Source organism: Ictalurus furcatus, chromosome 20, assembly GCF_023375685.1.
Source record: "Ictalurus furcatus strain D&B chromosome 20, Billie_1.0, whole genome shotgun sequence".
Lineage (NCBI taxonomy): Eukaryota > Metazoa > Chordata > Actinopteri > Siluriformes > Ictaluridae > Ictalurus > Ictalurus furcatus.
Genome location: NC_071274.1, coordinates 2573391 through 2596585, shown reverse-complemented (window position 1 = coordinate 2596585; position 23195 = coordinate 2573391). Strand labels below are relative to the sequence as shown.

At 38.4% G+C, this 23195-nt stretch overlaps 2 protein-coding genes and 1 long non-coding RNA gene across 3 annotated transcripts in view; 2 read left to right on the top strand and 1 right to left on the bottom strand.

The window, feature by feature from the left end:
* The first annotated feature begins 391 nt into the window (after positions 1–391).
* si:dkey-29d8.3 (uncharacterized protein LOC556220 homolog) lies at positions 392–10740 on the top strand. Its single transcript, XM_053651697.1, has 7 exons — positions 392–1416; positions 3854–3998; positions 4903–5016; positions 6339–6483; positions 6886–7031; positions 7125–7264; positions 8096–10740. Exons 1-7 carry the CDS (start codon positions 1320–1322, stop codon positions 8230–8232), a joined length of 924 nt encoding a protein of 307 aa, XP_053507672.1. The 5' UTR covers positions 392–1319; the 3' UTR covers positions 8233–10740.
* Positions 10740–14945, bottom strand: LOC128624228 (uncharacterized). Its single transcript, XR_008388734.1, has 4 exons — positions 14618–14945; positions 13489–13533; positions 13319–13352; positions 10740–12654 (listed from the first exon to the last, which is right to left on the bottom strand). It is a non-coding gene; the product is annotated as an uncharacterized LOC128624228 (long non-coding RNA).
* Positions 14946–22761: 7816 nt separating this feature from the next.
* The window catches only part of vipr1a (vasoactive intestinal peptide receptor 1a), a 29187-nt gene continuing 28753 nt past the window's right edge, over positions 22762–23195 (top strand). The window contains exon 1 of the mRNA XM_053651706.1: positions 22762–22963. Coding sequence (XP_053507681.1) covers positions 22910–22963 — 54 coding nt within the window. The 5' untranslated portion in view covers positions 22762–22909. The remainder of the gene's footprint in view (positions 22964–23195) is intronic.

Below are 23195 nucleotides of genomic sequence, written 5' to 3'. Positions count from 1 at the left end.
ATGCAGTTAACAAAAATATTATATTAACATTGACGATGAGAATACCGACATCATCACATGATCCCTCAAATGATTGATCAGATTTTTCTTTCTTTATTTCTATAATACATTTCATAAATGATTATTTTTATTATTTTTAATTAAATAAATGTTAAATTAGAAATATAAATTCTTTTGTTTTTGTATTTTATAAAGCTTTATAGAATCAATTATTCCTTAATTCTTTCTTTCTTTAATTATAATAATAATTTGTTAATATTATTAATAATTAAAAAAATATTTTATTGTTGAAATATAAACATTTATGAAGTCTTTAATTATAAATCTAAATAATTTTATTAATTAGATTTTTTTTTTGCAGATATAAGAAATCTTTATAAAGTACATTCTTTCTTCTTTCTTGCTTGCTTGTGAATTTTTTAATCTCTATGAATACCAGCATTTTTATTCTGCTTTCTTATTTATTTATTTATTTGTTTATTTATTTATGTTCTTCCTTTCGTTTTTTTTTTTCTAGTTATTTTTCTAGTTAGGAATACCAGTATATTTTCCTGCTGTCCTACTTTTTTTTTAAATCCCCTTCTTTCTTTAATTCTTCCTTCCTTCCTTTCTCTTGTTAGTTATTTAATCTCTCAGAATACTATTATTTTTTGTTCTGCTTTCCTACTTTTAAAAAAGCTCCTTCTTACTTTCTTGCGTGTATTTCCCTACTTTTATGTTGTTATATCTGTTCTCTTTGTCTCTCTCTCTCTCTCTCTCTCTCTTACTCTCAAGCTCTCACTCTCTCTCTGTCTCTCTCTCTCAAAATCTCTCTCTGTCTCTCTCGCTCTCAATCTCTCTCTGTTACTTTCTCAAATCTCTCTCTCTCTCTCTCTCGCTGAATGGAAGGATTTTTATTTTGCTTTCCTACTGTTAAATATTTGGCTTGTTTTTTCTTCCACTGCGCTCTCATTACACTCCCAGGCCAGCAGATGGCGGTATAAACCTGATTATGTCACTCAGTCCTCCTTGTAAAAGCGGAAGAAGAAGAGAAGTTACGAAACCTGAAAGTAAACAGTGACGCGTTAGAGAATATTAATGTTAACGTAACTCAGTTTACACTAAATAACAGGGAGAATTAATATTCAGTGCTGTTTGTGTGCAGATATACAGCGTGTTAACAGCAAACTAATTACATTTTAATCGAAATTCGGAGGAAAATCAGTCAGGTTTGGTGTACAAACTGAAAAAATACGCATTTTTATCGTCGGTTTTGAAAAAAATTGTATTTATTAATTTATTTTTAGCGGGTTTTTTTTTTGTTTAAATCAAGCTCAATCATGGAGTATAACATCGGGCGGATTTTAGTTCTTCTTGTCTCTCTGGTGGTTTACATCGTTGCTTTGGCCATCAACGCCTTGGCTGGATCGGGAAGAGGTTGGTAACGCAGCAGGCTCCTTCTTACCCCATCTGTATTCTGAAAAGCCCCGCCCCCTGTGTAAGGATTGGATAATGGGCTGCACTCATTAGCTATTAGCCAATCAGAGCGCAGAAAAGTCACACGACCTTTACATGTAAGCTTAACACACTAGACACGTCAGGTGTTTATTTTCACACGTGGACTTTTCACGTTTAGTGCACGCGTTTTCATGTTTTCACATTTTATTTTTCACATGATCGCATTATTCACATAGATGTGATGCATGTTTACTTGAACTCGCAGGATGTCACAGGTTTATTTTTGTGATCGTTGCAGTCAAAGACGTTGGATTTTGCCGCGGGGTTTTTTTTTCTTCTTTTTTTTCTTCAAATTTTTCTAATGCAACTTTCAGAGTTTTTTGCGCTTTGTTTGCAGAAAGCTCCTCGAAAATAGTTTTGCACGGCCTTTCGCAGTGATGCTTGTTGGTAACTGAGACCTTTTAGCTGTACTCGTGTTCGATACGCGTGAACCGAAGAGCGTTTTGGCTGAATGCGTGTTGTGATGACGTCACATGACGCGTCTCGGCCCAAATCGAAAAATTCCAAGCTTCTCTGAATATTGCGGCGTTGGCTTGATTTTGCGCCGATTTCTGCGATCGCAAAATCTCGTAGTCTTGGAGGGACTGTTTTCAGGACTTAAAAAAGGTGAAAATCACACATTCGCGTATTTTTCACGTGATCACGTGTCAGTCATGTGAAACGTATGCGATTCATTTGTCAGCATAGATCTATACGTTGATATGAAATCTTTTAATCACTTAGGGTTAGGGTCTTTCATTCCTTTAGTCTTTTATTCTTTTTAAAGGATGGTATGACCGAACATTTAATACAAGGATTATAAGTGTATACACGGTTATAACCGTGGTGGAAAACTGTACTTCATCACTGCGGTGTTTCTTTTGCATTCTCGCTTACTTAAATTATTTATTTATTTTTTTAAAAAGAGACATCCTTTCAAATTCACATCACTGTCGAAGGAAACGGCTCACTGCTTTTGTAAAATGTTCTCTTTTGTTGGATTTATTAAGGATTTGTACAGGATGCGTTATTTTCCTCCCACGTCAAAACGCAATATCGGCCTTTAAAAATTTCACCATTAGTGTAAAGGAGCATGTCGAGGTAGAGTTAAGCTTGGGAAAATCTGCTAACTGGCATGTTTTTGTTGCTAATGCCACCTTAGCATTCTTTCCAATGGGAATATTAAACATTAGCTTAGCCAGCAGGCCAAATAAATAAATGTAAGCACTTTTTAACTTTGACGCAAGTACATTTTAACTTCATATGTCTGTTTAATTGCGATTTTGTGTATATGAAGCTGTATTCACTTTATACGTTATACTGTTAATACTCCAGTATTGAACTGACATTTTCACATTTATTCAGAAGACTGTGTCTGTCTATCTATCTATCTAAAATGGATATAATAGTCTACACACCCCTGTTAAAATAGCAGGTTTTTGGGATGTAAAAAAATATAAAAACCTAGGTAAGTCATGTCGGAACTTTTTCCACCCTCAGTGTGAAACTACAACCTATAAAAAGTAAGTGGAAAAACAATCGGAAAGATTTTAGGTAAAAATAGGAAAAACCAGAGAGGGTAATCAGCACTCGTCAGATATTCCAGCTCCTATAGTGTTGCGGTAGGTCTCTTGGCAGCCTCCCTGGTAAGTTTTCGTCTTGTCCTTTTGTAAATTTTGGAGGGACGTCCTGGTCTCGGTGATGTCACTCACTGTAGTGCTTCGTTTTCTCTATTTGTTGACGATGGCCTTCACTGTGTTGTAGGTCATATTTATGCAGAAAATTCTAAAGGGTTCACAAACTTTCAAGCATACTGTATATCTAAAAATATTTAAAAGTGTAGTTTCGGTTTATAGGACTTCATTTCATCCTGTGAATATCAGCTAAATTAATAAGCACATTTACGTAAATATTCATCGTTATAATCGTTGATTTTTAAGATTTCTACTTTTTAAAAAATTAAGTATATATATGTGTATATGATAATGTAATATTTTTTCACCAGGATACAAGGAGTGTAAACTTTTTGCCAGATTTCATAACATCTAATGAGAGTGTTTTGTATTTTATAACACTCCACATGCCATTATATAATGTTATGGTGATGATTATGTAATCTTTTAGTATAGCGTATGATATCTGAATATATACATTTAAAAATATATATATTTTTACCTGCTCATTCAGCAGCATTTTAACTTGACAATGAACGAGTCAATCATTCCTAATGGCTAGCTTAATCACTAACCCTAGGGTTAATTTGTAGTACCGTGATGGTGAATTTAAAGCTAGGATTGTGTTTGAATGGCAGTCTATGCTAGTCACATGCATACCTCGTAAATATTAAACGTGTATACTGTATGCGATTGTTTTTCAGGACCGTTTTTGCACAGGACAGGAAACGTGTCCGCTCTGTATGACACAGAAATCACCCCCGCGGGTTGGACTTTCTCCATATGGGGAATCATCTACACATGGCTTCTGCTGATGAACGTGTATCTCTTGAGCTGGGTCTGCAGACGGTAATCACAAATACGCAAGTGATCGATTCCTACGCTAGAATAGTTAGTCTAAACAAATTCATTCATTCATTCAACGAACAATCCAGAAAAATCTAGTTGACCTTTTCTAATTTTACCCCCTGCTCATTCCCCCGAGACGTGTTTGGACGTTTCTTTGGTTCGCGCTGAAGCTCTGAGGCTATTAATGTTAATGTAATGTAATGCTTGTAATGTAATGAATCTTTTGTGTAAATATTTTCCTCAAACCCCATTCAGATCTTCCCTGATATTAAACAGACTTGCTGATGTACAATAGCGTTACGCCTTTATATTATTTGAAATGATCTCCGACCGAACTGTGTAATATATCGTGCTGTTAAAGGAAAAGAATCCACTACCATGTGTAATGCGGCTCGAGACGATCATTACCGCAATACCAGCAAGGGTTTTATTCCGTTTTTACGACAGCGGTATGACGATTTTCTATTTATTTAAGAACACGTCATTCTTTTGATCCATTTATATATAGTTAGTTAGTTAGTTAGTATTTACGTTATAGCAGCTACGAACACTCGATCTCTGACCAGCCTGCTTGAAGGATTTTTTCTCTGAAGACACAGAAAACTGACACTGGAGACTCCTTCCTTAAAAGTTAACAAACCGCCTCTGTATAGAAAACCTCAGCATATTTTTATTTATTTTGTTTTGTTTTGTTTACGATTGTACGTTCTTCTTTGCTAAGTAACAACACGGTGTTTTTTTTAATACAGTGTCTTCTGGACATTTTCCTCGTTCGTATAAACGTGTAATTTTCAGCTTCACTGCTGTAAAAGCTGGTGTTATAGAAAATAACAAGAATTCTTTATATTAAGGATAAAGGAAAAACAAAGCACCTGGTTTAAACATCTTTATGTTTTGTACGAAGGACTGCCACCGGATGGATGTATTGCAGTCCTGCTTTTCTTCCTTACGGCTTTTATCTCTCCTGGACGATTAACATGCTCCTGAACATCACCTGGCTGCTGCTATGGGACCGAGAGTAAGTACGAGTTAACAGAAATATCGCATTAACCGTATTCGATATTTACAGGCATTTTCACGGCTCAAAAGTAATCGGACAGCTGACCGATGAGCCGTCTCGTGGCCATGTGTGGCCTGTTTCCTGGTTATTTTATGACGAATTAAGGAGATAAAAGATTCCACGATTCTGGAGTTGATTCCCAGCGTTGAATTTGCGTTCGGTAGCTGTTCATGGGAACTCTCAAAGAGGTGTCGGTGCAAGTGAAGGAGAACATCGTTCGGCTGAAAAAACAAAACAGACCTATCAGATAGATAGATAGATAGCAGAAATTTTAGGAGTGGCCAAATCAACAATTTCATATACATTCTCATAAAGAAGGAGCGCACTGGCGGGCTCAGCAACACCAAAAGTCCTGGAAGACCACGGAAGACAACTAAAGTGAATGATTCTTTCCTTGGTGAAGAAAAACTCCCTCAGAACATCAAGCCGAGTCAAGAACACTCTGGAGGAGGAAGGCGCACCGTTGTTAATGTGTACAATCAAGAGACGCGGTCATGAATGTAAATACAGACGGTTTAAGTCAAGATGCGAACCTCTGGTAAGACTCAAGAACAGAAAGATCAAATTAGACCTGCTAGAAAACATCTAAAAAATGTCAAAAACAAAAAAAGCCTTTAATTCCTCAACGGTTAATGCAATTTTTTTTTTTTGTTAAACCCCTTGAATTAAAGCTGAAGCGTAGACTTTCAGTAACATCTTGATTGCTTCATTTCAAATCCATTGTGGTGGTGTACAGAGGCAAAAAGTGTACGAAAATTATGTCACTGTCCAAATGCAACGTAAATATTTTAGATTTAATGAAATCCGTATGTTAGAACCAACAACAAAGCAGCCAGATAAAGAAATATATATATATAAGTAAGATATAATATAACGATAAAAGGTGTATTGTGCATAATATAATGTATAAATCTGTGCATAGTATAGTTTACAAATAAATTTATATTAAACGATATTAAAGGTATGTAAAGTCCTACTTTTAGTATATAACTGTACTTGTAGTTTGTCTGTGAATACATTTACTCGTTAACGAGACATTTAACGACCTCTGTGAAAAACCTATTTCATCAACAACATGGTTTTAACACAGCTTTATTCAAATGTTATGTTACACTGGAAATAACACGATGCCGATGCCAATGTAACGGTTGATTGGAACGTGTCTGGCAACCCTGACGAGTGAATTGTAGTAGTGAGCTGATACCTTGTGTGTGTGTGTGTGTGTGTGTGTGTGTGTGTGTGTGTGTGTGTGTGTGTGTGTGTGTTATCCTTCTCTGCAGGTTGATGATTTCAGCACTAGTATGTTTAGCTCTGATTGCGTTCACCAGTTACCTCCTGATCTTCTTCTCCTGTGTCGGTCTGCGAGCTCACGGAGCCTGGCTCAAACAGAACCATCCCACCGATCTCCTCTGCATCTATGTCCTGGTGTGTGTGTGTGTGTGTGTGTGTGTGTGTATTGTGAGACGTTGCACGTCTATAAATAACCTCAGTACTAGTGGTGAAGTGGTATGGATAAGGAATAAAACATTTCATCTATTGGAAAAATTCAAGTTACAGCTTTACTGTTACAAATATGTATATGTATATGTATCGCCCTTAACCATTAGTTCTTGACAATATAATGATCATACTAATTAAACAGTATACTGACTTGTTAGAGAGCACTGAGGCATATCTGAATGGATGCTGCACATCTGGTAATAATGTTTTCTATAATAAAATAACCTGATGCTATCGGTATTATTTTCCCTCATCGTAATATTGTATCATGGCGCACTGTTGTGTGATAGAGCAGATGTGATGTTCAGCTCACTTTGTGTATTTCAGGTTCAGAACGGTATTGCCACTTACGCAACATGGACGAACGTAGCTACGCTCCTCAACTTGACCGTGGTGTTGGATATGACATCCATGTCCCCGACGAATGCGGCCACTGTTTCTCTGTGCATTCTGCTTTTAGAAGTGGTCGTATGGTCCGTCCTCATACAGAGGCTAATGTTCCTTTGACGATTTAGATGTATAAATATTTTTTTGTACTGTGTCAAATGTCGTTTTCGCATGTGCAGGTTTGCTGTTGAGAACTTTGTGATCGAGAAGCACGTGCGCTACATTCTGACCGTCTACCCCGTCGTCATCTTCGCGCTCAGTGGAAGCCTGAGCAAACACTACGATGCAGCAGCCCCAGGCAGAAACGCCGTGTTTTCAGGTGAGTCCGTGACAGTATGTGTGCCAGTGATAAGAAGTGTTTCCACACAGAGCTGTCTGACACACAAGCCACACCTACTTCACTAGATCTGACGAGCAGCAAGGCCACGCCTCCATACTTACAGACATAGAGGCCACACCTTCTTTTTTTTTTTTTTAGGACTGAGCATGCTTTCTTCACTGAAACTAACAGGCAGAGAAGCCTCACCTCCTGCATTGTAACTGACTTTCAGAGAGGTCACATTACCTTCATTGGTACTGACAGGCACATAAGCCACGCCTTCGTCGCTGTGAATGTCTTTCACGGAAACCACACCTCCCTCACTAGAACTGACGTACAGAGGCCACGCCTTGTTCGCTAAGACTGATGGATACACTAGCCACACCTCCTTCATCGGGGCTGACATTCACAGAGGCCACGCCTCCTTCACTGGAACTGATAGATACACAAGCCACACCTACTTCACTCTGTCTGACAAGCCTTCCTTGCTGAATTCACAGTAGCAGAAGCCACACCCCCTTCAATAAGACTGACAGGCACACAAGCCACGCCTTATTGGGATTGACAGGCACGGAGGTCATTTCCCTTTCACTGTGACTAACAGGAAGCCGCGTTTTCTTCAGTGTTTCAGGCCTCTGTTACATTTTTCTGACCCTGAAATAAGCTCCACCCCCTGTTTCAGTCTGCGAAAGGCTTATAGGCTTTAGCTAGTTTGATCCGAGAAGATGCAGGAACGCGTTCGGAACATGTCGGCTGTTTCTCAGCGTCAGTTTGAGATGTTCCACATGTGCTTCTTCCTTTACCTTCTTATTTCATCTGTTTAATCCGCAGCTGTTCTCTTGGCGCTGGCCTGCGTTTTCTTCACGATCAGACTTTTTCTGGTGATTTGGAGGCACCGTACTCGTCCTCTCTTCCAAGATGGGAATGCCGAAGGCCTAATGAATCCTGACCCCACCCCAGAAGAGTAGCAGCGTGGCTTTAAATTCAGCGGATGAAACGCCAAAGCCTTTCAATTCATTCCGTTCCAATGTAAAGAAGCGCAGCCTTTAACACTAATACTTAATACGCTACGATGTATTCGTCATGCGCGGTATCCGTATAAACCTGCAACGCCTTTGATACGTGGCCAAAACGTACATTCATACAGTGCCATGAGAAAAAAGTTTGCTTAGACTGATTTGGGGCATTTTTTGTCATTTGGTTAGTCGTTGCGATGAGTAGAAGAGTAACGAAGAGGCCGTGTTTATAGAGTCGGATAATTAAATGTGAAATCCAGTAAGCTAAACTAGCGAGTCTATTCGTGCGATTAGTATCATCACGTGGATCCACATCCATTTTTATTCACTTGGCAGGACACGCGCGTGTCCAATCCAAAACTCTAAATACAGAGCATGAGGTCTTTGATTAAGGGTCCGACAATGGCTCTCTGGCAGTGAGAGGATTCTCAGTAACCGTAGAAACACGTACATCGTTCTCTGAGGCCGAACTTTCGCTACTTTTTCTACACTGTTACATGGGATCATGACTGCACTGATACCAGCTCACCATATTAACTCTAATCTCCTGATTATATCTGATTATAAATCTAATCTCTTCAGTATTAAACTGTGTATTTGTTTACAGCGACTTAAATAAGGAATAAAACATTTCTCGTACGGGGAGAAATTTCAAGTTACGGCTTTACAGTTATAAAGCGCCGACGCTGGAGACTCATTCCATAAACGTTAAGTAAATGTCTCCTTATAGAAATCTTCACGTTATCAACAGTTACACGTTTTTTAAAATTGATTTATCGTTTATTACGGTAGAAATGAAAACGTATTAGAACGTGTTAGAAAATCATTCAAATTAATCAGCGCTATCTGAGCGATCAGATCTGAGAGTTATCTGAAAGAGTACTTTGAGATGAACTTTTGAGGGTTATTGTTTGTTTTTTTTTGTAATAACAATACTCACATTAATAACGTGTGTTTGGATGCTTTCATTTATATTTGTGATCTTGCTTGAATAATATTACTTTATAAACGTTGAATAAAAAATGAATACAAACTCTCCGATGTATTATTTTACTCTTATATAGAGTATATATCAGATATATCAGAATTTTTGGCACTTTCAGTCTTCATATCTATCTGTAGGTGTGTGTTTATCCACTTTCATGGACTTCATTTAGAAAATGGTGGTTTTCCATTTGCATCGCAGGTGGAAAACTAATCTAGCTTGCGACGCTTGCTTCACTTTTCCCGGTTGGTAGGCGTTAGCTTTGATGGAATTGGGTTGAAATTGTAAAACTTAAGGTATTCAAACAAAAAATATATATATATATCACTGAGCTAGCTTCTAATAGCAATTTTCTTTGGTCAGAGATGACCTTGAATAATTTCCTGGATACCTGTAATCAGAAAATCGATGCTAACACGATATCTCCATGTTTTCACTGATCACCGCTCTTATTCTTGAGCGTTTCCTCAAGCTTCTGGAATGTGTGTGCGCCCACACTGGACACGAAGCTGCCTCTGCTCTGTGTGTTTAGCCGTTTTTCTCTTTTGTTAACCGAAAACAGGTCTAATCTCCTGCCGACTGATGTGTTTGCTGAAGTATCTGAAGGGTGTTTTTTTTTTTTTTAATGCTGACATGATTTATTATAACTGATCACGCTAACGGTCTGTACTCCTCAAAGATAAGGGGCTTGTCACTGCTTCCACAGACGAGAGGAAAACGAAGTGTTTCCCGATTTCCCAGATGACGGAAAATTGTGAAAAACAGAAAGCGGATGACTAACGTTAGCCTGCGTGATGGATATTTTTTTTGATTGCAGGTCAATTCTAGATCCCTCATTAAAGTTTCATTTTCCAGATGTGATAAGAAAAACAGAAAGCACTCAGGAACACATATGGCTTCATTTATATCATGCATTAATATCTGATCTCTGGCTGGATATTAGCCTAATATTTGGATAAGGAACAATCTGATCTCAACTCGTGCGTTTATGGTTGAGTGGAAAAGTTTGCACGCACTTAGGATGAACTTAGGAATACAATAATAAAATGTGTAGCGTTTCACAATTCTTACTTATACAACGCAACGAAAGTTAAAAAGCAAACATAAGTTAACGCAGTGTAATCAAGCCCTAACAAACAGAACGCTCCTGACCCTTAAGGACAAGCGTCGGCACGGAAAAAGCCTGATATTTCTGGTGTTATTGCACGATTTTTTATTAAACCTCAGGACTTGATGAGATTCTCTGTATAAGTTAATGTACGTAATTGGATTTAATTGTAATCTTAATGGGTCGATTCAAGACACAAGAGCAGAGCTAAGTTGTTTAAGTTGAAAATAATGCATTGGCCCATTAAGACGATCAGTTCATGATGTCTCTTTTCATGTCTCAAGGTTTAACAAAATGTCCTGCATTAACACTTGAGATATCTGGCTTTTCCATGCCGATACTGCCCCTAGTGGTCGGGCGCATTTCCGTTGCGTCACGGCTTGATTCCGTTGTGTTGTTAATTTATGTTTGCTTTTTCACTTTCGTTGTCTTGTGCACTACCGAGCCACCGTACTTACTTCATTCCGAATGTCATACACTCTACCATATCAGATGATGGCATAAGAGAAAGTGAAACCTCTATAGCAGTCCTCACAGTATACAGTGCAGCCCTATGAAGTCTAATTTAGCGTATAATAGACTTCAGTGTGTAGACTCGACCTTGGCATTAACTACAGGATGCGTTGTCAGGGAGAAATCAACACCGGTGTCAGAGTAAACAGTGTGATGGTGTGTTTTGGAGCCCTGTTCTCGACAGACTCCGTGATGTGTGTGTGGGTGTGTCGGTGTTTGCTTTATTCTTAGCAAACATCGCTGTTTCGTTAGCCGTCCGGGCCTATGCTACACTCAAGTGATCACTACAGAACGTTTCCTGATCAGGAAATATTGAATTACATTGACAGCATGTGTCATAATCTCTCATAAGCTCACACCCTCCGGACCTACCGGAGCTCTCGTGCTGTGGATGCTCCCACATGGATACTGACAAAATCCTACATCCTACGCACACGTTACATTAGATTAAGTTGTGCATTAACTATCAAGGCACGAGCGGAAAAAAATAAAACGCAGAATACTAGGGGATGTGCTGGATCAAGTGCTATTTTATAAGCGGATAAATAATGACAGCGGAAGCCGAATTTGCAGTGATTAATGTGATTATTACAATTAGGACAAATCCTCAAGCAATAGATTGTCAGTGTACTAGACTCCTATTAGATGTTTATGTCCGTTCTTAAAAACTTTAAATCGTAAATCTTGTAACGAGCGAATGAAATGCCGCGGGATCTTTTTTTCCAAATCTTCATCTGTACAGTTTGGGTGGATCTTTGGCCTTTGTAGGGTCAGATTCCTGTTTTTGCCTGACCGCCTGTGAGATGCTGCTCTGTTCAGCTATAAAAAGTGGTTATTTCGGTTACTATAGCTTCCTGTCCTCTCACCTCACCCATCAGCATTTCTGCCCAGAGAACTACTGCTCACTGGGTGGTTTTCACACCATTCTGTGTGAACAGTAGAATTCTTGAGCCTCTGTGTGTGAAAATACCAAGAGATCAGACGTTTTTCATTTTCATTTTTTGCGCCGATGTTTCTCTTCTCTTATTTGGTCCCGATTATTGGGCTAAACCTTATAGTGTTTTTACCAAAAGTCCTCACAAAGCATCTTTACAGAAATTCCAATGCCTTAAGAACATTAGGAAGAAACCTTGAGGAGAACCTAGGCTCAAAAGATCGTTTTCTGTTGGTTTAAAGCACGGTGAGATTAAAGTAGCACAAGAGTAATCGATTCCCAAACAGGGCAGAGCTATAGAAACTGAGTGAAATCTTCTGACGTTGGTTAAAAGTCTTACTCTGTGACCGTCCTGCGATTTGAACTCGCTTCAAGTGACTAGCGCATTCTGCACACGTTCAGATGCAAATACGGGGCTTTATTAAGAGACCATCATCAGACCAAAAAAAAAAAAAAGGAACAATCGGTAATGTAGTCAAGCGAACAGCAAACAAACAACAGATAGCTCGAATGATAAAGTAATCAAACAAAAAGAAGTCAAACAAGAGAAGCAGTCCAATAAACATAAAACTTGGAGTCATCACTAGCGCAATGCTCGGAGTGAGACTTTCATTGGGATGTCTCATGGTGGCGGAGTCTCTAAGTCGTTACATACTTAGGCTGCGTTTTTTTGGAAATGAAGCTTGGGAGAGTGGCAGCTATAGATGTGACAGAAATTTCTGATTCTTCTGATCAAAGAAATGTCCAGGTATGTTACAATCCAAATCAGTACAATGTCCAAAACCCAGATGAAGAACAAGAAGTAACGAAACCATCCGGCAAAGGACCCTACAACTGTACATCACAGGAGGAAATGAAAAACAGATTAATTAGAATATCCTGAAAAAGACCACCCAGGCTAACACAGGATGTCATGTGTATGTCATTAAAGGTTATAAGGATGTTCTTTTCTTTTTTTAGGGTACAGGAAATGGTACAAAGTAAAGCATATACAAGAGACAAGATTCATAAACAATTGTCTGTAGCTTTCATATACAAGTATTAAAGAGGATATATGTTTTGAATTAGTGAATTTAAATAACGTCATATTTTCATGTGAAAACAAATTTGTATTACTTATCTAAATCTGCAATAAGTAACTGCAGATGAAAATTAGCCTGATTTAAAAAATAAATAAATAAATAAATTGTGTGTAATGTGCTGGATGAGTGAAGAGGAGACCTTGAAGATTTGAAACAAGTAGGTCTAAAGCCTATAACACTATAACACGAAGTATTGCAACAAAGAGCAATTACTCAAGTATTTTCCACCTCCGGCTGAGACTGCGCTGTAGGTCAGGTAAGGCAAATACGTATGCAAATTCACTTTAGACTAAGTCACCTTTACGGGACTGCCTTTGAAAAGGTGAAACTCCAGCAGGCAATTTAATGTCCGAAGCTGGGCTTAGCTTTTGGTTTTTATAGTTCATAATCTCAAAAGAAATGTATGCGTCACTTACAGACTCCGTACTCGTTTCCCATTTCTTCACAGTTCTAATAAAAAGGACAATTGATTAAAGTACAATTGACTTAATTTCGGTTTTACAACATTACTTTTTCTGTAGATACATTTCAGCATTTTGGTGCAATCGAAATACTTTATTGCTGAGAAAGATCATTGAGGTCTTACCCTTAACGCGCTCCCAAATGATGAAAAGTGAGACCTGACTGTCTGCTGAAAAATAAAAGGGTATTGTGGTCAATGGCTCACTTTTGGCTCGCTTTTGTTGCCAGCGGTTTAGACATTAATGGCTGTGTGTTGAGTTATTTTGAGCGGACGGCGAATTTACACCGTTACACAAGCTGTACACGCACTACTTTACATTGTAGCAAAGTATCATTTCTTCAGTGTTGTCACATGAAAAGACATCATCAAATATTTACAAAAATGTGAGGGGTGTACTCACTTTTGTGAGATACTGTATACACACACACATGCAGTACTGTGCAAAAGTTTGAGCCACCCTATTTTTTTAGTACGATCTCTGTTATAGATTATCGACATTATCGAGTCAGTACAGAAAAGATTCCCAGACATTAGTTTTCTTGCACAAAATTAAATGTCACAGATAAAAGTTTGTATGTCAGTAAAGAAACCAGCGTGTATATGTGGTAAGAGGCACCTTTCACACAAAAAAAACCACAATGAAGGCTGGGTTTTGCTGCAAAAATAAGAAGCAGGTGCAACAGTCAAAGTTTCCAGAACTTTGACTGTATACACACACACTTAACCAATGAGCTACCACTGTGTGATAAATAACATAAATAAACAAATAAATAATAGATGATTTTCTTTTATAAGTAAGCTCCTTCTGGTATTTTACTGTTAATGTTAATGCGCTGTGTGAAAACCTATAGCATTAAGACTGAATTTTACAAGAATTTGAATGTCACCAGGGACACACTGTTGAATGTCTCCAACACAAATGAATTACAAACCTACACTGTTTATTGCATTAATAATATATATATGGAATGTTAATGGTTTGCCAGTTAGTTCAGTTACAATAACTCTTCGTTATTAGAATGTCAATATTTACAATATTTTATTGTAAAATTTACCTCAGAGCTCATGATAGGCATGTAAAGCTCGTATATACTCATAAACGATATAGATTCAGTACGGTACATGCGTTAATCCTGTACTGTATATGTTGTACAGGCCTATCTTCACCATCATCCAGCACATTAAAGTTCAATAACTGACCATCATAAAAATTGTTTAAAACGATCTTCGCCGGGTTTTAGGTTGTACTTACTGTTTGTTCGTGTCAGTGGCGCGCTCGTTGTTGCTTGGCCGCTTTCGTCGGACACTTTTAACTCATTTCCTGTGGCTTATTATTTTACATTGTGTTAATGTACAAGATGAAGTGTCATAAATGGATGACAAGTTCTCAAGTGGTTAAACTAGAACTATGGTCTAGACAAGAAAAGAAAAAAACAAAACAAAACAGGAAGTCAGAGATTAAGCTTGTTTTGTTTATGGATGTGTTCGTGACCCGATGCACTACCTGCCTCTTTGTTCGAGATGCATTTTGCATGTTCTCAAGAAATCCTTTCTGTCACTGTAAAAAAAAAAAAAAAAAAAAAAAAAAAAGAGAGAGATTGTAATACTATACAATATACAGTGTATAGAAAAGGAATACACATCACTTCTATAGCTTTTGCATTTTGTTGTGTCAGCTTCGGTAAACTTCATCGATCTAATTGTCAAGCGTTGTGTGCGTAGATTAGCTATAAAAAAAAAAAAGAGAGAGCAATCATATATTAATCATTCCGCACTGGGAGTGTATTATTTCTGGGTATTATTAGAGGTGATTATTTCTGTTTAGAACAATAATCTGCTCATTCCAAATAATGCTTTCGTATTGGGTTACATCCCTGTTATGCACTATATAGAGTTCATTTAGTTCATTCTAAACAGCTTATTCATTATAGACCTGGTCATTTCCTCATTATCTGTGCTGCCTCTCACTGAACTGCATGTACAGGCGAGGTAGCCTCGTCATAACTCTAAAGTAAGATGTTTTTAGTGAGTTCTCACTTCAGTGGAGCTGTTTGTGAAGGTAAGTGCCTGGGAAAACGGCCTGCTGTGACACCTCCCCACTCAGCATTGCTCTTCACTAAATCACCTCCAGCTGCCAGCCAGTGGATGGTGCTGAACGGGTCTCGGTGACGGAGCTATAAATATCTTTACACATGACGAAAATCCCTAAAACTGCCTACCTATAAATCAGCTGCCTGTAATCCAGAGTGTTAACGGGTCGAACAAATAGAGAGTTCTTGCCGAAGTATCTTAAAGGTGCAGTCTGTGTTTTATTGTTTATTGTTAAAGGTGCAGTCTGTGTTTTATTGTTTATTGTTAAAGGTGCAGTCTATGTTTTATTGTTTATTGTTAAAGGTGCAGTCTGTGTTTTATTGTTTATTGTTAAAGGTGCAGTCTGTGTTTTATTGTTTATTGTTAAAGGTGCAGTCTGTGTTTTATTGTTTATTGTTAAAGGTGCAGTCTGTGTTTTATTGTTTATTGTTAAAGGTGCAGTCAGTGATTTTTAAACCAGTACAACATTTGCTCTGTGTTACCTAAGCATCTGTGAATGAGAGGAAATATAAATCTGTCCTTAGTTTGACGTTTTGGAGAACGTTTTAAGTTATAAAGTTACTTCATGGGTCAGGAAATGATCCAGCGGTGTGAGAAGGTCTGATTTCATCGAGAATGATCAGAAGCCTTTCAAGCATGTTTACTTATTTTGTTAAATTTTTTTTTACATAACATAAATATATGCGGATGAGATGATCAGTGATGTGATTGGATGGATGGCAACAACTAATGACCAAGCTAGGAGAAAAAAAAAGAAAGATTTTGAAAGATTTGAACAAACTTTATGTGAAATGTGGGACTACGGAGATGGCAGGACGTGTGCTGTATACGTTCGGCTCCATTTTTATTTGTGATCACATGACTGCACTGATTTCCTTGGACCTCTCAGATTTGGAGGTTGTTGTTTTTTTTTCCTCTCCAATGACTGTGTGCAGTGACAATACTTCTTAGGTGCCAGATTATCTAGTCTGAGGAATTTCCGATTTAGATTCTCTACACGTGGTCGATTATGCCATGCGTGCCACGCCCACTTCAGGTTTCAATCGAATTATATTGAGACATTTAGAACAGATACAGAAGATACACATAGTCATTGTGTTATACTCTTAATCGAAAGATACTTTCCTAATCACATGTTCCAAACTTTTCATTTGTCAGGCAAGACTCGGCAAGTTATTTATTTATTTATTTTCCCTCGTAGGAAAACGTTGGAATCCTGGAACTGGAAAGACGTGTTTGGTCTATTTTCTTTTCTTTAGTGTTGTCTGTTGGTTTTTTTGTTTGTTTGTTTTTTTTTTTTCTGATGTGTGTCAATATTGTAAATGCACACCGTATATTATCAGCTGTTATAATAAAGAGATTAACAATAGGTAGAATAACAATCAGGGTGCTTGGCCCCCTAATAATTCACAACAAATTATTAAACGAAATGAAATGAAGTGAAAAAACAAATTTACATACTGCGTTAGTTATGGTGGATTTCAGGAGACGCTCTTTAATTAAAGGACATTCTTACGATTCTTCAAGATGATGTGCTTACATCGTGAGATAAAGTACATGGCGTTACGAAAGTTTCGGGAAACCCGGCCCTGACTGTAACAAAGCGCTACCCTGGACCCTGGAGGGTCCTTTCAAAAAGGCTAAATAAATATTTCTTTACAGAAAACCTCACCATATCGTTAATGACACGTTTTTAATCTGTTTACCTGGAACATCCTACAAACAAATTGTTACTATAGAAACGATAACATATGAATGAAACTTTCTGACGCAACACCTTCTGACCAATCGGAATGGAGAATTAAATGGTGCTGTGATAGAGGCGAGTTTTAACGGTGTAGGTGAATTTTGTTATATATCATACCATTACATTTCGGAGTCCGGTCTGAACCAGTTCTTTCAGTTTCCTGCCCCGTTGTAAAGTCAGGAATCCACACCAGTACATGTGTGTGTGTGTGTATGTGTGTGTGTGTTTGACTCTTTTCATTTGTTAAACAGGGTCAGATGGTAAAGTTCTGCTCATTTTCAGAGCGAGAGGAAATGATATTAGCTTCACCTAGAACACTCTGTAACTCTAAACCACGACGTTTGTCCCTGACCTCCCCTGAAGTTACTCTGGGATTGCGATTTAACCAGATCTAATGTTCACCTTAGTGTGGTGAGAAAGGTGAGTGAGGTAAGCTATTCGGTCACTGAGGTGGATAAGGGACCCTGCAGCATTGACTCAGAGCTGATTAGGCAGAGCTTTTGTGCTTCAATAGAATTTCTCAGCGCTCAATCACATCACCTCACCATTCAATTATCCTTCTCCACAAAAGCATCTTTAACCATGCATTCTTCCTAGCAGAACACGATTGTGGAGGCTGCTTTGGAACAAAGTGTTAAAGGGCGTTATTATTAGAATGTATCATTCATTATACTGTTCAGTACCACAGTACTTCTGCATTCGAGATTCTGAAGGTGTTGATTCATTTTCAATAACCGCAAATAACAGATTTATTGTGCTAGTTGTAATACAGTATCATTATATTGTACATCTTCATGTAGAAAGAAAGAATTAGCTAGCTGACATGTTGTCATATAAAGAAAGAACGAAACTCCACAGACATTCCAAGTCAATTCAGTGGCTTTTTTAGAATGTATACATGCAAACGTATCCGTTTATAATATCTCCTTCTATTAAAAAGAGTAATAAATGCTTATTTACATGGAGATCTGCTACTGTACTTGGTCACACACATGCAGCAGGAGTGTATTACTGTGTCTTTCTCATTTGCTTTGTTGCTATGTGGTGACTTTATGGCGGTCAGTAGATGCACAGAGCCATGATGACAAATAATCCAGTGCTAAATCTGACTACAACTGGGTTGCTAACACAACAGCATAGCTTTGTGTTAAGGAAGTTGTGTTGTGTCGTCACTTCCTAATTAGACAGGTATGTGTGTGCGTGGAATACAGAGCAGAGATGACATCTATTATCTCTCTTTCGCCTGACGAATCAGGACCAGAGTTTGGGTTTTTGCAATTCTTGTAGGATTTTGTGCTCAGATCGTGAAATGCCACTGATTGAGATGACACTAGAAGTGATTTTCGTGATCGTTGAGATCATCCACGGTCATAATCAGTGGTGAAAGTAGGACCGGATGAGAACATGAGTCTGAGCGGAATTAAAGAAACACGTGCGAGAACGTCCTTGACGGAGGTGTTGATTATATCCTGACGAGACAGAGCTCTCATTGTAGATTACGTATAGAGACGGACAATACTGACAGATTAGATATGCATGTAAAGTCGATGTGTAGATTTCCCACTGCAGGGAGAAACTTGCAGGGGAATGGAACTTTTTAGAAGATGAGATTTAAGTGGGTTTGGTAGTTTGAATTCAGGAAGTGCTGTGGAACATAGGCTTTAGATCCAAATGACTAAAACGACAACAACAAAAAAGCCTAGACTATATTTCAAACCGGGTGTTTATACAGGAATGAAAGGCTCTTACATGGTTATGATGTGATGCGATGGCTATGAAAGTTTTGCAGCTCACTCCTTAAAACCTAGCAGCAATAATCACTAGGATGTGGATCTAACTGCTCATTAGTGGCAATTGCACAGCAGTGAAATAAGGAAGAGGAAATTTTTGCACTATGAGACAGAGAGCGTCGTCAATTTGTACAATGACAATAAAACTGACAGAGGAGTATATCACCATTGTATATCACGTCACAGCTGCGATGTTTGATCAGATGCTACCGATAAAGACGCAGGGAAAACATTCTCGGCCAGAGCGTTCCAATAATCCAGATATAGAAATATCCAGGAATTGAATTAGGTATACGCAGCAGACATTTTGATTTCAAATGAAAGCCGTGCTATACAGGTAGGTTCTGTGAACGAACGACTACGAAGTGTTTGAAGCAGAAAATCGGCGAGTAAATAGCATTTTCTCCTTTAAATTATAGTAAGAGGAAGTCCTCATGGTATACTGGTTATAAAGTTTGGACATCTTCAGTACGTGATGATTTACTAACTGCTGCTAAGCACTGATGTAGAAGGTGTGTAGGTGTGTAACAGCAAAAATCCAGATGGGTAATGCGGATGTTCTGCAGCTATTATTACACGTTTGAAACGTTTCATACAAATAATTTAACTGTGCCACGTCTCTGAGGACACCGGCCCTGAACATCCTTCCTTCTAAAATGAAATGAATAAACACTGACACATAGACAGGGCTAAATGGGTTTGACCACAAATAACCACAATAAGAATTCAGCAGGCTTTTAAAAGAAAAGCTGTTTTTTTTTCAGCCACTCATCCATGGATTCAGAGACCTTCAAGGATTCTGCTTTAGTGTTCTTGAGTTAAGCTGATAATGGGTAAACACACACACACACACACACACATTTAACCAAAAGTGCTTTACGGTGCTGCAACTACAGCGCTTTCTACCTGTTCTGAATCTCATCGCCTGCTGCACTACACACATCAGCTTTTGTACTCAGTACTCAGTACCTTTAATAATATTAAAGGTAGTGAAATATGTGATATGTAGTTTATCTATCTATCTATCTATCTATCTATCTAGTGCTGTCTGTTTAAAAGAGGGCAGTGTGGGAAAATCCCATATAAAGAGCTAGCAGTAAAGTGTGATTCAGGAGTGTTCGCTATGAAGTGTTTGCGTTGGCGTGTTGGTTTACACACTATTTTACATTCTGGATGACATCTCTCAGAACACTTTAAAAATATACATATATATATATATATATATATATATATATATATATATATAATCATAACACTGCAATCTCTCTAATGCACTATTAGAGTGAGTATAGTTTGGCCAGAGTCAGGGTAAGAGGATGAGTGGAAGTGATTTACGACATGAGGGCGTTAGTTCACAGAGAAGTCTGAGTAAATTGTATTGCACTCTTGTTTCCACGACATCACAGGACATTGACTTATTAACCTTTATCCGGAGCTCTCATCGGATAACGTGCCGCGCTGACATCACAGAGGAACCTTGTTATTGCTAGCACTCGATATTAAGCGATCTCAAACATAAGGGACGGCATTCATATTTTACTGTCGGCCCGTAAAACGAGGGCATCCTTTCTCCATCACAATTATCATAAGAAATTGGAACGCTGTACGAAAAAGTCCCAGAATGCAACGTGTGTTGAAAGCTGTATTAGCAAGGAACTTTGGAAGCTGATCCGTTTGAGTAGAGCGTACAGATGAGGAGATTAAAGTGCCGCTGCATCGCTCTCTTTAGGCAAGAGATAAAGATTATTGTCATGGCATTATCAGTATGGAATCTTGGGTAATGTAGGAGACTGTTAACCAAATTGAAAACAGACTAACATGTTGATGAAAGAAGTTTAAATTTAAAAACGTATACACCTGAAGATCGTATAGTAATTCAAAATATTGATATGCAATTCATTCAGGGTGGATTTTTCCTTGTTCCAAAGCAGAAGGATGATATTTTAGGGAACAAATATTTAATTTTGCGCATAGCAGGCATATTGGCTTTAAGCCACATTTTAAAAACATTTTTTTTTCCCTCAGAACATATCTCATGAAATTGAGTTATTTCACTTTCCACAGGACATTTTTTGGATTCCTTTCCTCAATGCTCGTGTTAGACACATGGATTGTCCCTGGCTCACTTTCCTTAATGTTTGCTTTCATGACTAACTGATCCATTCTGACTTTCACTGTGAAAAGTTAAAAGCTTTATATAACTATTTTAAACTAAAGGCTACATTTGAAATGGTTCCACACTGTGGTTCATTGTATTCTGACTTGTTGCAGAGAGAAAAGAAGCCTGTGTGTACGTCAGGGCTGAGATGTTGTTCTGCTGTAGATGCATTTTAATAAACAGGACCTGCAGGTTTGGGCAAATGCAACAGTAATGTTTAGAGTTCAGTCAAAATGGAGGATAATGGAAGAGGATGAAAGGAAGTCTTTTAATGACATGTGGGTGTTATTTCAAGAAAAATAAATAAATACGCGGCCCCAGTGTCAGTAAATTCCACTGCATTCCCGGCCCTGCCTTATAGGACTTCTGAAGTGTAGACTGTTGTCTTCTTGTGCTTTTTTTTTGGTTCTCTGTCTATCTGTCTGTGTTATTTGAGATTTTCTTTCAAATTTCAAAATTAAAATCGTTCTGGCAATAAATTATGTTTGGCAAATCAGTTTGCCTTTTTTCTAGAAATAAATCCTGCCTATGGAACAAGACACTTTGTGCTTGAAATTAGAAATAATCTGATCTATCATCTTTTCTTTCTATCTATCTATCTATCTATCTATCTATCTGTCTGTCTGCCTGTCTGTCTGCATGTATATCTACATATCTATCTGTCTGTCTATCTGTCTGCATGTCTGTCTGTCTATCTATCTATCTATCTATCTATCTGTGTGTCTGTCTATCTGTCTGTCTGTCTGCCTGTCTGTCTGCATGTATATCTACATATCTATCTGTCTGTCTATCTGTCTGCATGTCTATCTATCTATCTATCTGTCTGTCTGCCTGTCTGTCTGCATGTATATCTACATATCTATCTGTCTGTCTATCTGTCTGTCTGTCTGCCTGTCTGTCTGCATGTATATCTACATATCTATCTGTCTGTCTATCTGTCTGCATGTCTATCTATCTATCTGTCTGTCTGTCTGTCTGCATGTCTATCTATCTGTCTGTCTGTCTGCATGTCTGTCTGTCTATCTGTCTGCCTGTCTGTCTGCATGTATATCTATCTATCTATCTATCTATCTATCTGTCTGTCTGCCTGTCTGTCTATCCACCTATCTATCTATCTATCTGTCTGTCTGTCTGCGTCTGTCTATCCACCTATCTATCTATCTATCTATCTATCTGTCTGTCTGTCTGCATGTCTGTCTATCTATCTATCTCTCTATTGATCTATCTATCTATCTGTCTGCCTGTCTGTCTATCCACCTATCTATCTATCTATCTATCTATCTATCTATCTATCTATCTGTCTGTCTGTCTGTCTGCATGTCTGTCTATCTATCTATCTATCTATCTGTCTGTCTGTCTGTCTGTCTGCATGCCTGTCTATCTATCCGTCTGTCTCTCAGTCTGCATATATATCTACATATCTATCTGTCTGTCTGTCTGTCTGTCTATCTATCTATCAGCCTGTATGTCTGTCTGTCTGCCTGCCTGCCTGTCTGTCTGTCTGTCCCGAGCTCTGACTGGCTGTTGCCTGAACACGTGACTGAACGTTGGCGTCGTTGTGAAACAGAGGCGCTTAAATAGCGCGTGCCCTCCCGCATTAGAACCCAGTGCAGAGGCGCCGCGCGCGGAGGTTTCAGTTCTCAGTCAGGAGCAGAGTTCCCGTTGCGGGGCTCCGGTGCGGGGCTGAAGTTTATTTTTTATGCACGTTCTGAAAGAAGAAGAAAACCAGGAAGCGACAAAACAATCCTAAATGAACCAATGGAGGTGTTCAGGAGAATGCTCGTGCTGTGTGTGACCTGTTCCCTCGGACCGGTGAGTTTCACACTTCAGCCGCTGTCTGCGTTTCAAACCGTATAATAAGTGTTCGAAGTTCAGCATAATAATCTGTAATAATCTCCAGAAGCACACAGGACTGAGTAGGTGCACGGAATGAAGTCTGGAGTTTCCTACCAGTGTGTTGTTGCCTTTACTAGAAATATCACTACTTTTCCAGGTGTGCATCTGCTTTTGCTTTTCTGAGCAATACCTGGTCTGATGTTGGTTG